Source organism: Acipenser ruthenus, chromosome 56, assembly GCF_902713425.1.
Source record: "Acipenser ruthenus chromosome 56, fAciRut3.2 maternal haplotype, whole genome shotgun sequence".
Lineage (NCBI taxonomy): Eukaryota > Metazoa > Chordata > Actinopteri > Acipenseriformes > Acipenseridae > Acipenser > Acipenser ruthenus.
Window position 1 is genome coordinate 6,396,652 of NC_081244.1, and position 15,445 is coordinate 6,412,096.

A 15,445-nucleotide genomic window follows, 5' to 3' on the forward strand; every position below is an offset into this window, starting at 1 on the left:
GCACTGAGACACACTCCCACAGAGACAGACACGCTGAGCACTGAGACACACTTGCACAGAGACAGACACATTCGCACAGAGACACACACACTGAGCACTCAGACACATTCGCACAGAGACACACACACTGAGCACTGAGACACACTCCCACAGAGACAGACACGCTGAGCACTGAGACACACTCCCACAGAGACAGACACATTCGCACAGAGACACACACACTGAGCACTCAGACACATTCGCACAGAGACACACACACTGAGCACTGAGACACACTCCCACAGAGACAGACACATTCGCACAGAGACACACTTGCACAGAGACAGACACGCTGAGCACTGAGACACAGTGGAGCTGGACTCTGATTAGCACTAATCTTGGGCTGACCTGGGGCAAATTTTATAATTGCAATTACAGCAGTGTTGTTTTGTTCAATTACAGTTACGCAAAAAACAATTACGCAAAAAAACGAGCAATACTCACAGCTACAAATACAGAAACAAGGTTTAAATGAAGAACATTATTAAATAAATAATACTGTGTGTGTGTGTGTTCTGTCCCCCAAGCAGAGGTGGAGGAGAGGGCGGAGCGCTTCTTCGAGAAGTCAGACCGGGGACGACGCGACAGAGAAGAGGCACTACCAGAGGGAGGAGAGCGCCCCCTACCACAAAACAAAGAGAGGTGCGCCTTGATACCATCCACACAGAGCTGGCAAGCTTTTAAAACATTTAAACAAACCTTCAGAGAGGATCAAGCTCTCAGAGGGTCCATCGGGCTGATTTACCGTTGAGTGAAGAAGCAGCTGCGTGGGTTTGTGATGATCGCTGCTTTTCTTAAGACTGTTGGAGAACAGCGATCCACACAAACCCCAGCAGCTGTTTCTTCACTCAGGACGGTGAATCAGCCCGGTGGACAGCGGAGACCCTGGATCTGCATCATCGCTACGTGCAGCTCCAGTACAGTACGGCTACGCTTGCATTTCTCTACATGCAGCCCTATAATCGGAAGCAAGGAGTGTCGATCAAGTGATTTGCACCCCCAAAAAAGAACAAGGATTCAAATCAACAGACTGTAGTTTAGTTTTTATTTAATAATAAAAAAATACATTAAAATAACAACTGGGTGAGTTCAATCACAGCTATCTGAAAACCTTCTTTCCTCTTTCTTCCAAAAGCAGGTTCCTGCGGTCCGCTCTGCATCGGGCGATGGGGAAACTGCATGATGGGATACATTGGTGATACATAATAAGATCAAATGGTCATTTGAGGGGTGGAGGTGTTAAAAGACCAACAGTGCACAAGTTAGGGAGAGTTTTGCATTCATATCAACCTTTTCCACTTTGTAGGGCTTTACACTGCAGGACGAGTTAGCATCCCTGCAATGCCATTCCCAGCACTTCCAATTTGGTTAGAAGGCGGGACACACGCACACGCACACGCACACGCACACGCGCACGCACCACAGACTCCCGGTTACAGCGCTATAAAGGGTGATCACAGGAGGTCCTTTTCCATTAGTGTGCATTTACACTGAGGCTCCTGACAGCAGTTTCTTTAACTCAGCACACGGCACGGCTGGACTTTGAATTCAGGACCCGGATAAGAACTTGATTTTTGGAGTTTTCTTTCTCATTGGGTCTCGGATTCACCCCTCTACCCCTCCTTCCCCTCTCCCTTGTTTCTTCCTTGCTCTCGGGTGCAGATTTAATCATCCGTTCCTCCCACATAGTGACAGACGGCATCGTAATCCAGTTTGAAGACTTGTTCCTCTGACCTCTGAAGCTGCACCAGGGCCTGGCCCTTCTCCTTGTCGCGCTGAAGAATTCGACCCACCTGAAAAGACACAAGCAGGTGAGAGCTGAGGGATGCGTGCGTGCAGCTTGTTTCAATGCAAGCTTTTACACACTGTAGTAGAACAGAGTTCATGCTTCTGTAGCGCCTTTCATCACAGGGATCCCAAAGCACTTCACACACACACAAAATTAACAATTAAACCGTTACATTTAAAAAGTCCAATACAAAATGAAACAAACCAGAAATGAAAAATAAAATAAAAAGTGGTTCATTGTAAAATGAGAAAAAAAAAGCAAGACGGGCCAGTGTGTAAAACTGCACCCCATTCTTTCAAACAGCTTCTCCTGTGAGCTCCGTGTTCATAACGATCGCTGATACAGCGAGTGCGTCGCTGCACCTCACACAGCTTCTCCTGTGAGCTCCGTGTTCATAACGATCGCTGATACAGCGAGTGCATCGCTGCACCACACACAGCTTCTCCTGTGAGCTCCGTGTTCATAACGATCGCTGATACAGCGAGTGCGTCGCTGCACCACACACAGCTTCTCCTGTGAGCTCCGTGTTCATAACGATCGCTGATACAGCGAGTGTGTCGCTGCACCTCACACAGCTTCTCCTGTGAGCTCTGTGTTCATAACGATCGCTGATACAGCGAGTGCGTCGCTGCACCACACACAGCTTCTCCTGTGAGCTCCGTGTTCATAACGAGCGCTGATACAGCGAGTGCGTCGCTGCACCTCACACAGCTTCTCCTGTGAGCTCCGTGTTCATAACGATCGCTGATACAGCGAGTGTGTCGCTGCACCACACGCAGCTTCTCCTGTGAGCTCTGTGTTCATAACGATCGCTGATACAGCGAGTGCGTCGCTGCACCTCACACAGCTTCTCCTGTGAGCTCCGTGTTCATAACGATCGCTGATACAGCGAGTGCGTCGCTGCACCACACACAGCTTCTCCTGTGAGCTCCGTGTTCATAACGATCGCTGATACAGCGAGTGTGTCGCTGCACCTCACACAGCTTCTCCTGTGAGCTCCGTGTTCATAACGATCGCTGATACAGCGAGTGCATCGCTGCACCACACACAGCTTCTCCTGTGAGCTCCGTGTTCATAACGATCGCTGATACAGCGAGTGCGTCGCTGCACCTCACACAGCTTCTCCTGTGAGCTCCGTGTTCATAACGATCGCTGATACAGCGAGTGTGTCGCTGCACCACACAGCTTCTCCTGTGAGCTCCGTGTTCATAACGATCGCTGATACAGCGAGTGCGTCGCTGCACCACACACAGCTTCTCCTGTGAGCTCCGTGTTCATAACGATCGCTGATACAGCGAGTGCGTCGCTGCACCACACACAGCTTCTCCTGTGAGCTCCGTGTTCATAACGATCGCTGATACAGCGAGTGTGTCGCTGCACCACACACAGCTTCTCCTGTGAGCTCTGTGTTCATAACGATCGCTGATACAGCGAGTGCGTCGCTGCACCTCACACAGCTTCTCCTGTGAGCTCCGTGTTCATAACGATCGCTGATACAGCGAGTGCGTCGCTGCACCACACACAGCTTCTCCTGTGAGCCCTGTGTTCATAACGATCGCTGATACAGCGAGTGCATCGCTGCACCACACACAGCTTCTCCTGTGAGCTCCGTGTTCATAACGATCGCTGATACAGCGAGTGCGTCGCTGCACCTCACACAGCTTCTCCTGTGAGCTCCGTGTTCATAACGATCGCTGATACAGCGAGTGCGTCGCTGCACCACACACAGCTTCTCCTGTGAGCTCCGTGTTCATAACGATCGCTGATACAGCGAGTGCGTCGCTGCACCACACACAGCTTCTCCTGTGAGCTCTGTGTTCATAACGAGCGCTGATACAGCGAGTGCGTCGCTGCACCACACACAGCTTCTCCTGTGAGCTCCGTGTTCATAACGATCGCTGATACAGCGAGTGCGTCGCTGCACCTCACACAGCTTCTCCTGTGAGCTCCGTGTTCATAACGATCGCTGATACAGCGAGTGCGTCGCTGCACCACACACAGCTTCTCCTGTGAGCTCCGTGTTCATAACGAGCGCTGATACAGCGAGTGCGTCGCTGCACCTCACACAGCTTCTCCTGTGAGCTCCGTGTTCATAACGATCGCTGATACAGCGAGTGCGTCGCTGCACCACACACAGCTTCTCCTGTGAGCTCCGTGTTCATAACGATCGCTGATACAGCGAGTGCGTCGCTGCACCACACACAGCTTCTCCTGTGAGCTCCGTGTTCATAACGAGCGCTGATACAGCGAGTGCGTCGCTGCACCACACACAGCTTCTCCTGTGAGCTCCGTGTTCATAACGATCGCTGATACAGCGAGTGTGTCGCTGCACCACACACAGCTTCTCCTGTGAGCTCCGTGTTCATAACGATCGCTGATACAGCGAGTGCGTCGCTGCACCACACACAGCTTCTCCTGTGAGCTCTGTGTTCATAACGATCGCTGATACAGCGAGTGCGTCGCTGCACCTCACACAGCTTCTCCTGTGAGCTCCGTGTTCATAACGAGCGCTGATACAGCGAGTGCGTCGCTGCACCTCACGCAGCTTCTCCTGTGAGCTCCGTGTTCATAACGATCGCTGATACAGCGAGTGTGTCGCTGCACCTCACACAGCTTCTCCTGTGAGCCCTGTGTTCATAACGATCGCTGATACAGCGAGTGCGTCGCTGCACCACACACAGCTTCTCCTGTGAGCTCTGTGTTCATAACGATCGCTGATACAGCGAGTGTGTCGCTGCACCACACACAGCTTCTCCTGTGAGCTCTGTGTTCATAACGATCGCTGATACAGCGAGTGTGTCGCTGCACCACACACAGCTTCTCCTGTGAGCTCTGTGTTCATAACGATCGCTGATACAGCGAGTGTGTCGCTGCACCACACGCAGCTTCTCCTGTGAGCTCCGTGTTCATAACGATCGCTGATACAGCGAGTGTGTCGCTGCACCACACGCAGCTTCTCCTGTGAGCTCCGTGTTCATAACGATCGCTGATACAGCGAGTGTGTCGCTGCACCACACAGCTTTTCCTGTGAGCTCTGTGTTCATAACGATCGCTGATACAGCGAGTGCGTCGCTGCACCTCACACAGCTTCTCCTGTGAGCTCCGTGTTCATAACGATCGCTGATACAGCGAGTGCGTCGCTGCACCACACACAGCTTCTCCTGTGAGCTCTGTGTTCATAACGAGCGCTGATACAGCGAGTGTGTCGCTGCACCACACACAGCTTCTCCTGTGAGCCCTGTGTTCATAACGATCGCTGATACAGCGAGTGCGTCGCTGCACCACACACAGCTTCTCCTGTGAGCCCTGTGTTCATAACGATCGCTGATACAGCGAGTGCGTCGCTGCACCACACACAGCTTCTCCTGTGAGCTCCGTGTTCATAACGATCGCTGATACAGCGAGTGTGTCGCTGCACCACACACAGCTTCTCCTGTGAGCTCCGTGTTCATAACGATCGCTGATACAGCGAGTGTGTCGCTGCACCACACACAGCTTCTCCTGTGAGCTCCGTGTTCATAACGATCGCTGATACAGCGAGTGCGTCGCTGCACCACACACAGCTTCTCCTGTGAGCTCCGTGTTCATAACGATCGCTGATACAGCGAGTGCGTCGCTGCACCTCACACAGCTTCTCCTGTGAGCTCCGTGTTCATAACGAGCGCTGATACAGCGAGTGCGTCGCTGCACCACACACAGCTTCTCCTGTGAGCTCCGTGTTCATAACGATCGCTGATACAGCGAGTGTGTCGCTGCACCACACACAGCTTCTCCTGTGAGCCCTGTGTTCATAACGATCGCTGATACAGCGAGTGCGTCGCTGCACCACACACAGCTTCTCCTGTGAGCTCCGTGTTCATAACGATCGCTGATACAGCGAGTGCATCGCTGCACCACACACAGCTTCTCCTGTGAGCTCCGTGTTCATAACGATCGCTGATACAGCGAGTGCGTCGCTGCACCTCACACAGCTTCTCCTGTGAGCCCTGTGTTCATAACGATCGCTGATACAGCGAGTGTGTCGCTGCACCACACACAGCTTCTCCTGTGAGCTCCGTGTTCATAACGATCGCTGATACAGCGAGTGTGTCGCTGCACCACACACAGCTTCTCCTGTGAGCCCTGTGTTCATAACGATCGCTGATACAGCGAGTGCGTCGCTGCACCACACACAGCTTCTCCTGTGAGCTCCGTGTTCATAACGAGCGCTGATACAGCGAGTGCGTCGCTGCACCACACACAGCTTCTCCTGTGAGCTCCGTGTTCATAACGATCGCTGATACAGCGAGTGCGTCGCTGCACCACACACAGCTTCTCCTGTGAGCTCCGTGTTCATAACGAGCGCTGATACAGCGAGTGCGTCGCTGCACCACACACAGCTTCTCCTGTGAGCTCCGTGTTCATAACGATCGCTGATACAGCGAGTGCGTCGCTGCACCACACACAGCTTCTCCTGTGAGCTCCGTGTTCATAACGATCGCTGATACAGCGAGTGCGTCGCTGCACCACACACAGCTTCTCCTGTGAGCTCCGTGTTCATAACGATCGCTGATACAGCGAGTGCGTCGCTGCACCACACACAGCTTCTCCTGTGAGCTCCGTGTTCATAACGAGCGCTGATACAGCGAGTGTGTCGCTGCACCTCACACAGCTTCTCCTGTGAGCTCCGTGTTCATAACGATCGCTGATACAGCGAGTGCGTCGCTGCACCACACACAGCTTCTCCTGTGAGCTCCGTGTTCATAACGATCGCTGATACAGCGAGTGTGTCGCTGCACCACACACAGCTTCTCCTGTGAGCTCCGTGTTCATAACGATCGCTGATACAGCGAGTGCGTCGCTGCACCTCACACAGCTTCTCCTGTGAGCTCCGTGTTCATAACGATCGCTGATACAGCGAGTGCGTCGCTGCACCACACACAGCTTCTCCTGTGAGCTCCGTGTTCATAACGATCGCTGATACAGCGAGTGTGTCGCTGCACCACACACAGCTTCTCCTGTGAGCTCCGTGTTCATAACGATCGCTGATACAGCGAGTGCGTCGCTGCACCTCACACAGCTTCTCCTGTGAGCTCCGTGTTCATAACGATCGCTGATACAGCGAGTGCGTCGCTGCACCACACACAGCTTCTCCTGTGAGCTCCGTGTTCATAACGATCGCTGATACAGCGAGTGTGTCGCTGCACCTCACACAGCTTCTCCTGTGAGCTCCGTGTTCATAACGATCGCTGATACAGCGAGTGCGTCGCTGCACCTCACACAGCTTCTCCTGTGAGCTCCGTGTTCATAACGATCGCTGATACAGCGAGTGTGTCGCTGCACCTCACACAGCTTCTCCTGTGAGCTCCGTGTTCATAACGAGCGCTGATACAGCGAGTGCGTCGCTGCACCTCACACAGCTTCTCCTGTGAGCCCTGTGTTCATAACGATCGCTGATACAGCGAGTGTGTCGCTGCACCTCACACAGCTTCTCCTGTGAGCTCCGTGTTCATAACGATCGCTGATACAGCGAGTGCGTCGCTGCACCTCACACAGCTTCTCCTGTGAGCTCCGTGTTCATAACGATCGCTGATACAGCGAGTGTGTCGCTGCACCACACACAGCTTCTCCTGTGAGCTCTGTGTTCATAACGATCGCTGATACAGCGAGTGCGTCGCTGCACCACACACAGCTTCTCCTGTGAGCTCCGTGTTCATAACGATCGCTGATACAGCGAGTGCGTCGCTGCACCACACACAGCTTCTCCTGTGAGCTCCGTGTTCATAACGATCGCTGATACAGCGAGTGCGTCGCTGCACCTCACACAGCTTCTCCTGTGAGCCCCGTGTTCATAACGATCGCTGATACAGCGAGTGCGTCGCTGCACCTCACACAGCTTCTCCTGTGAGCTCCGTGTTCATAACGAGCGCTGATACAGCGAGTGCGTCGCTGCACCACACACAGCTTCTCCTGTGAGCTCCGTGTTCATAACGATCGCTGATACAGCGAGTGTGTCGCTGCACCTCACACAGCTTCTCCTGTGAGCTCCGTGTTCATAACGATCGCCGATACAGCGAGTGTGTCGCTGCACCTCACACAGCTTCTCCTGTGAGCTCCGTGTTCATAACGATCGCTGATACAGCGAGTGCGTCGCTGCACCACACACAGCTTCTCCTGTGAGCTCCGTGTTCATAACGATCGCTGATACAGCGAGTGTGTCGCTGCACCACACAGCTTCTCCTGTGAGCTCCGTGTTCATAACGATCGCTGATACAGCGAGTGTGTCGCTGCACCACACAGCTTCTCCTGTGAGCTCCGTGTTCATAACGATCGCTGATACAGCGAGTGCGTCGCTGCACCACACACAGCTTCTCCTGTGAGCTCCATGTTCATAACGATCGCTGATACAGCGAGTGCGTCGCTGCACCACACACAGCTTCTCCTGTGAGCTCCGTGTTCATAACGATCGCTGATACAGCAAGTGCGTCGCTGCACCTCACACAGCTTCTCCTGTGAGCTCTGTGTTCATAACGATCGCTGATACAGCGAGTGCGTCGCTGCACCACACACAGCTTCTCCTGTGAGCTCCGTGTTCATAACGATCGCTGATACAGCGAGTGCGTCGCTGCACCACACACAGCTTCTCCTGTGAGCTCCGTGTTCATAACGATCGCTGATACAGCGAGTGCGTCGCTGCACCACACACAGCTTCTCCTGTGAGCTCCGTGTTCATAACGATCGCTGATACAGCGAGTGCGTCGCTGCACCACACGCAGCTTCTCCTGTGAGCTCCGTGTTCATAACGATCGCTGATACAGCGAGTGTGTCGCTGCACCACACACAGCTTCTCCTGTGAGCTCCGTGTTCATAACGATCGCTGATACAGCGAGTGTGTCGCTGCACCTCACACAGCTTCTCCTGTGAGCTCCGTGTTCATAACGATCGCTGATACAGCGAGTGCGTCGCTGCACCTCACACAGCTTCTCCTGTGAGCTCTGTGTTCATAACGATCGCTGATACAGCGAGTGCGTCGCTGCACCTCACACAGCTTCTCCTGTGAGCTCCGTGTTCATAACGATCGCTGATACAGCGAGTGTGTCGCTGCACCACACACAGCTTCTCCTGTGAGCTCTGTGTTTATAACGATCGCTGATACAGCGAGTGTGTCGCTGCACCTCACACAGCTTCTCCTGTGAGCTCCGTGTTCATAACGATCGCTGATACAGCGAGTGCGTCGCTGCACCTCACACAGCTTCTCCTGTGAGCTCCGTGTTCATAACGATCGCTGATACAGCGAGTGTGTCGCTGCACCACACACAGCTTCTCCTGTGAGCTCTGTGTTCATAACGATCGCTGATACAGCGAGTGTGTCGCTGCACCACACGCAGCTTCTCCTGTGAGCTCCGTGTTCATAACGATCGCTGATACAGCGAGTGTGTCGCTGCACCTCACACAGCTTCTCCTGTGAGCTCTGTGTTCTCACCTGCCCTCGGTTCTGCCCCAGCACCACCATGATGAAATCAGAATCTGACTTCGGAACGACCGTCTCCAGCATCGACTGCTTCACATCTAGCGGGAGAAAGAAACGCAAGAACACCACGTCAGAAACACTAAAAACAAATCCAAAAAATATATATATACACATTGCACATCAGTTTCACCCATTCCAGGATTTACTACTAGCAGGTTATACGAGTATCAGTGGGTTAATTAATATGTGCTGCAATAATTTGTACATTTCTGTGACTTACCATCCAGTAGTCGACCTTCCTCTGATCTGCAGACACACACTTCAGGGCTTAAAACATCTTCAATGGTCATCTGTAAAATTCAAAATTAGTAAGAAAGTTATAACACTGATGAAGGCACTGGAGCCCAAACGCTGGTCTGCTTGACTCGGTCTCTTCTAGTTTCAATAACACTGATGAAGGCACTGGAGCCCAAACGCTGGTCTGCTTGACTCGGTCTCTTCTAGTCTCAGTAACACTGATGAAGGCACTAGCGGAAACGCTGCTGTAATTGACTGAGGGAGCACACTGGCTGCTCGCTGTGGATCAGCGCACACACCCACCTTGCTGTTGTAGTATTTGCCCCCCTTGAATTTCTTGTCGATGAATCGCACTCGCAGATCCCTTTGCAGCCAGCAGGGGGCGTGAGAGGACCCTGTGTTGCTGGAGCTCTGCCTGGGCTCTTTACCGGCATGGGGTCTGTCTCTGAGGGAGGGAGGGGCAACAAGGACAACGGAAAACAGGTGAAAAATAATCTTCTAGAACGCTTATACAGCAATGAACTCATTGTGCTTCATAAAGTCGAATGAAACCTGCTGGATAATGTTACCTTTTTACTGTACTGAATTACACACCGCTTTGGAGTTTTTCCATGTGCAGTACAGAGTCAATTATCCAACCTCTGATCAACCGTACTGTCTAATGAACCGAACGCCCCTGTAGTCACGTGGTGCATTACGTGTGGTGTGTTGCGTTACGTGTGAGGTATTGCGTGTGGTGTGTTGCGTGTGGTGTAGTGTAGTGTATTGCGCGTGAGGTATTACGCACACAGCTTCTGCTGCTGAAACAGCTACGAGATTTAGCTGCCAAAAAAAGCACCAGCAGACAGAGGCCACATCCTTACCTGTCATGCTGGGACTGGTGCTTCCTCTTCCTGTCTTTGCCCCGCTGGTCTCTATCCCTCTCTCGATCAGTGTGTTTGTCTGGCGCTCCTGCGTTACTCAGCCTCTCTTTCTCTTCGTCTGTTTTCATTTTCTCCCTCTCCTTGTGGGCTTTGCTCAGACGGCCTGTCACAGAAAGAGGATCACGTATCCAGCATGAACCAGTCATTCAACGACTGACACGGCTGGGAATCAGACTCCCGCTGCACAGCGGTGTGATCCAGACCTGGTTTCACTATGAGTTTAATAATCAGACACACCTGAGCTTGTTAGCTAGACACACTGGGGGCTGATCAAGCTGGTAGTGAAACCTGGACTGGGTGACACTGCTGTGCAACGGGAGTCTGATTTCTATCCCTGCTATTCTAGTATAGTTTGGTCTAGTGATATTAAATTGCAATTACAATAGAAACACTAAAAGAAACTTCATAAATTAAATGGCAAACGTTTCCACTAGAAGTCTCTCAGTGTCTAAATAAACAGTATTAACTGTGCAAATCTCGGATCGGTTTTATTAACACAACAAAAGCAGAATCTCTTCCCAGAGAAGAGGACAGTGAAGAATCATAAATAAATTGCGCAGACTTTGCAGACGGACTTGAGCTGGAAGGACAGCCACACAGAAGCAGTTCTATTTTGAGTGCTAACATTGTAACAGTGCAGAGAGGACACACTCACTGAGGTCTCTGCTGTTCTTCTCATACTCCTTCCTGTTGACCAATCGCAGGCAGTACTGGCTGACTGTCACCGTCTTTCCACCAATGGCGAGCCTCACCATGACTCTGGCATTGTCTGGATCCACCCCTTCAATCTGAGACAGGGAGGGAAATCGGCACAAGCATGTCAGCCTGTCTTTTACATTAGCGGACCATTAATAATAATAATAATAATAATAATAATAATAATTACTGCTGCTGCTTCTGCCTTACCTAAGATAGCATTCGATAGTCCAGGATTACTGCTAATCAGAATGTGAGTTAGTGTATTATTTGAATTCTGTATGTGTGCCTGTGTGTCTGTCTATATTAAACCGAATCTTGTTTAGTTAAGTACCTTTCCGTAGAGGTCCTTGTGTGGCCCCTTCTCCACCAGCACGGGCCCCCCTGTCACCAGCCCCTGGGGCTCCTCCGGGGCCCTCTCCTCCCCCGGTTTGGGGGGCCGCTTGGGCCGGCTCTCATCCAGGTCCTTGATTGCAGAGCGGTCCGCTCCGAGACCCAGCCCCTTGGGCCGCAGCTGGTGCTCTATGGGCTTCACATCCCTGGAGAAGGAACCAGGAGAATGAGCCGGGATTGAAACTTCACAGCTCCCCTCAACGAAGTCTACTACTACTACTATTATTATTATTATTATTATTATTATTATTATAGAAATGATCAGGAGTCAGGAATCTGAGCAGGTTAGAAACAAAAAAATAAATAAAGCCACACCTCTCCTGGATCTGAGCTACCTGAGTTGTATCGACCCTATTGCTTTAATTCCAGACTGACAGACACACAGACAGGCTGACTGACAGACACACACACACAGACAGGCTGACAGACACACACACACAGACAGGCTGACTGACAGACACACACACACAGACAGGCTGACACACACACAGACAGGCTGACTGATGCTTGGGGACTCACTGTTTGAAAGTCCTGCCGATGCCCTCTCCCGCCTTCCAGCCCATTCCCTTCAGCATCGCCATGCCGTACGCCTCCACTGGCACCGTTTCATAGTCCGCTTCAGTGGACTGCAGAGGGGGGAGCAAACCCACACACACTGCATCAGATCCGAGATTACATATACACTGCATTAGACTGAGGAAGAAACGCACACACACAGGCTACAATACACACACACAGGCTGCATCAGACCTCGCCCGTCCCTCTTACCGATTCTGGACGCATGTCCACGTTGACCTTGTCTCCGTCCTCGAACCCGGACGGCACCTTGTTCATCAACAGCAGAGGGATGGAGAGATTGGGGTCCCCCTGGCTTCCCCCACTCTTCCATTTCTCCTGCTGCCTCTGGGACTCTGAGGAGTAAAGAAGCACAAACAAAAGCCCTCAGATCAAAGCTACTTGAGAAATGAACAAGCAGACAGGGCTGGAAACAGGACTATCGCACAGCCGTTTCACCCAGTCCAAATCTAACACAGGCAGAATATAACCAGGATACATCAGGCAGCAGTACATGTGAACAATACCTCCCACTATTCAGTCTCTCTGATTCTGATCACTGCATTGCACACAGCTTCATCAGCCCCAGTGTGTGTCTGATTATTAGACGCCCAGTGAAACCAGGAACGGATCAGTTGTTACCACAGTTGGGGTCACTTTCTGTTTTTCAATTTTAATTCCTTTTTAAAATCAGTTCCTTCAAAGGAATTGATGTTTTAGAGACTTGTTCAAGTGCTTTCTTTTAAAGCCAGTTTTTAATTGACTAAAAAAAAAACTGTGACTTCACCCTAAGTAATGTTGTTGTAACTGGGAGGAGCAGCTCGTTTTAAACAGAAGACTGCCAGTTGCTATTTTCGAATTGATTAAAAGGGAACTGGGAATTGATTTTCAACAGGATTTGACCCCAACCCTGATTGTTACCACGCCCCCTGCTGGCTGTACCTTCTATCAGCTCTTTCACAGCCAGGGACTCGACCACGTCCTCCTCCGGAGGCTGCTCTGCCCTCTGCACGGCCCCCTGCACGCCCCCTCCCTTGCTACCGGCTTCCTCCTTGTACCAGCGGTTCTTGTGGATCAGCGGGATAACCAGCTCCTTGGGTTTCTCAGAAGGCTTGGTGCTGAAATAGAATATAGGCTGTAATTGCAATTGAACGAAATACCATTGTAATTGTAAACTGACCTGGGAGGCAGAGCCTAACAAAATCACAACAAAACAAAACACATCGTCTCAGCTTTTCCTACCTTTACAATCCAGTTAATCTAGATCATTTTTGTAAATTGTCCAATACTGTATTACAGTGCTTTGAACTCATTTTCTTTGTTTAATTTTCTCTGATTTTCTTGTAGTTTCTGTGCAGTACCACACACGCATGTGTTATAGACACACATAGGGGAGTTTTATGATAAGAATCTGCGACGTTGGTTTTCAACAAATCGACAGTGGTAATAAGTTATTGAAAATACAAATCACGTTAATTATTCATTCTAGTATTAGAGCGAGAGAGATTTGATGTCTTTATTTGCATCCCCGGTTACCTCTTTAACTCTTTACCCTCCACGCCCGTCAGATAATCTTTCTCCTCCGATGTTTCGGTCGCCTCTCGGTTTAAATTTTGAACTTTACTTTTACCAACGGTCTTGCTGAACCCAAAAGAGATCGGGCCGGCGGCGGCAGATTTTTTATCACCATCGTTTCCGTTTTTGACTTCATCCTCCTCATCTTCGTTAGTCAAAACATCATCGTTACGGGCCCGTTTCTCTATCTCCGCCATGTCTGACGACCGTCCTTGCCGGAAAACAGCAACAACACCCAGTGCAGCCTGGGTAATGTAGTTTTTTAGTCGCCGCAATCAAAGTACGTTAATGAAGCAGAATACGACAGTTCCCAGAATGCCTGTGCGGCACCGGAACCCGAAGGGCATTCGTGTAATCATTGCCATGGCGACTAAAAATACTGCTGGGAGTTGTAGGCGTACCAAAGCAGTTTTTGCTTGGCATTAAAAAAAAATCGATGGTTAAAATATAAATACGAAAAGCAGTATTTTCAAAACGGGGTACACAGTCATTTAAAACATAGGTGATTTTATAGAAATTCGTTACGTTAGAGAAAAAGTGCTGTTGTTGCTATGGAGACGTTTTAGCTAGTTAAGATTATTATTATTATTTTTTAAAGCGAATTTGATAACGGTAAGCCAACTCTGTGTTTGTTGCCTTTATTTATGTAGGTCAAAGTATTATTATTAATTAAATGAAACAGTAAAAAAAAAAAAAAAAAAAAGGGCTACTGTCTTGAGAGCCAGGCGACATCCTTTTTGCTGCTTTATTCAATTCGTGTCACTGCACATGCAGAGACTTATACGATTTATCTAATTCCCTTTCCTCTCTCTCTCTCTCTCTCTCTCTCTCTGGCACACGAGAGGCGGCTCTGTCGTTTTGTGTTATCATGTAATATTTGTTTTTACTTATCGATATTTTTATGCCTTGTGTATACTGTGTTAGTAGCCAGCTCTAACTCTCTTACACACAGGGTTGCAATCTCGTTAGTATCAACCTGACTGATAACCCGTGTCTACTGTCAACGCTTTTCATTTAATGTCAGTTAATAAGACGCAAAAGAAAACGCACACACAACGTCGTCAGGCTGTGTCGTGTCGAGGATATTAGTATGGAGACGAGACGATAGAAAAAGGGGGAAAAAACAGACAAAGGTGAGTTTTGGCATGTCATTTTCTTTTATTCACGATGCATAACCGTAACCTTTATACCAAATACTTTGGAAATGTGGTGGAAAAAAACAAACACAGGCACGGTTTGATGCAAGTGATTATGAAACCTGCGGGTCGAGGCGGCGGTAGGTGTGTCAGTTAATGTGTTTATCTGATTAAATGATCGTGTGTGCGTGTGTTTTAAATGTATACTAATGTGTGTAAAAACAAAACCAAAAAAAAAAAAAATACTCGCAGCACTTGACTGTATCTACCGTACCGTGCCTTATATTCATAATATGACATACAATTTAATATATATATATATATATATATATATATATATATATATATACAATTTTGCATATGCAGCTATACATATCTGTGATTACTGTACATGTGTGTGTTTATACACGGTATACAGACGGTATAATGTTAAATCATTATTAAGGTGCAGAAATAAATTAATAACAGTAATAATATAGTAATAATAATGGTTTATGACATGCCGGGAATCTCGAAGGCAATTTACTCTCTTGCGATCTGTTTTGTTTTATTAAAAATGCATAATTTTACTGATGGAACGGAAGTGCCGCAT

At 49.7% G+C, this 15,445-nt stretch overlaps 2 protein-coding genes across 6 annotated transcripts in view; one reads left to right on the top strand and one right to left on the bottom strand.

Annotated features, from left to right (window-relative positions):
• Positions 1-1,063: 1,063 nt before the first annotated feature.
• On the bottom strand, positions 1,064-13,962 carry gpkow (G patch domain and KOW motifs). Its single transcript, XM_059017336.1, has 11 exons — positions 13,679-13,962; positions 13,085-13,260; positions 12,356-12,498; positions 12,107-12,213; positions 11,529-11,733; positions 11,154-11,286; positions 10,439-10,601; positions 9,879-10,020; positions 9,559-9,628; positions 9,291-9,376; positions 1,064-1,832 (listed from the first exon to the last, which is right to left on the bottom strand). Exons 1-11 carry the CDS (start codon positions 13,912-13,914, stop codon positions 1,704-1,706), a joined length of 1,590 nt encoding a protein of 529 aa, XP_058873319.1. The 5' UTR covers positions 13,915-13,962; the 3' UTR covers positions 1,064-1,703.
• Positions 13,963-13,966: 4 nt separating this feature from the next.
• Positions 13,967-15,445, top strand: part of LOC117404242 (membrane-associated guanylate kinase, WW and PDZ domain-containing protein 3) — a 28,528-nt gene continuing 27,049 nt past the window's right edge. The window contains exons 1-2 of one of the 5 annotated variants that reach the window (XM_059017331.1): positions 13,967-14,329; positions 14,742-14,850. The gene's annotated coding sequence lies outside the window, so the exon portion shown is untranslated. Of the gene's footprint in view, positions 14,330-14,459; positions 14,851-15,445 lie in introns of those variants that run through there. The other 4 variants (XM_059017334.1, XM_059017333.1, XM_059017335.1 and 1 more) reach the window with 4 other exon arrangements.

Bases quoted from the DNA above. Each gene is read 5' to 3' on its own strand.
- gpkow (XM_059017336.1), bottom strand. From the start codon at position 13,914: ATGGCGGAGATAGAGAAACGGGCCCGTAACGATGATGTTTTGACTAAC. The intron at 9,629-9,878 runs GTGGGTGTGTGC...TGAATTTTACAG, and splicing joins GCAAATACTACAACAGCAAG to ATGACCATTGAAGATGTTTT. The intron at 9,377-9,558 runs GTAAGTCACAGA...TTCTCCCGCTAG, and splicing joins GGAAGGTCGACTACTGGATG to ATGTGAAGCAGTCGATGCTG.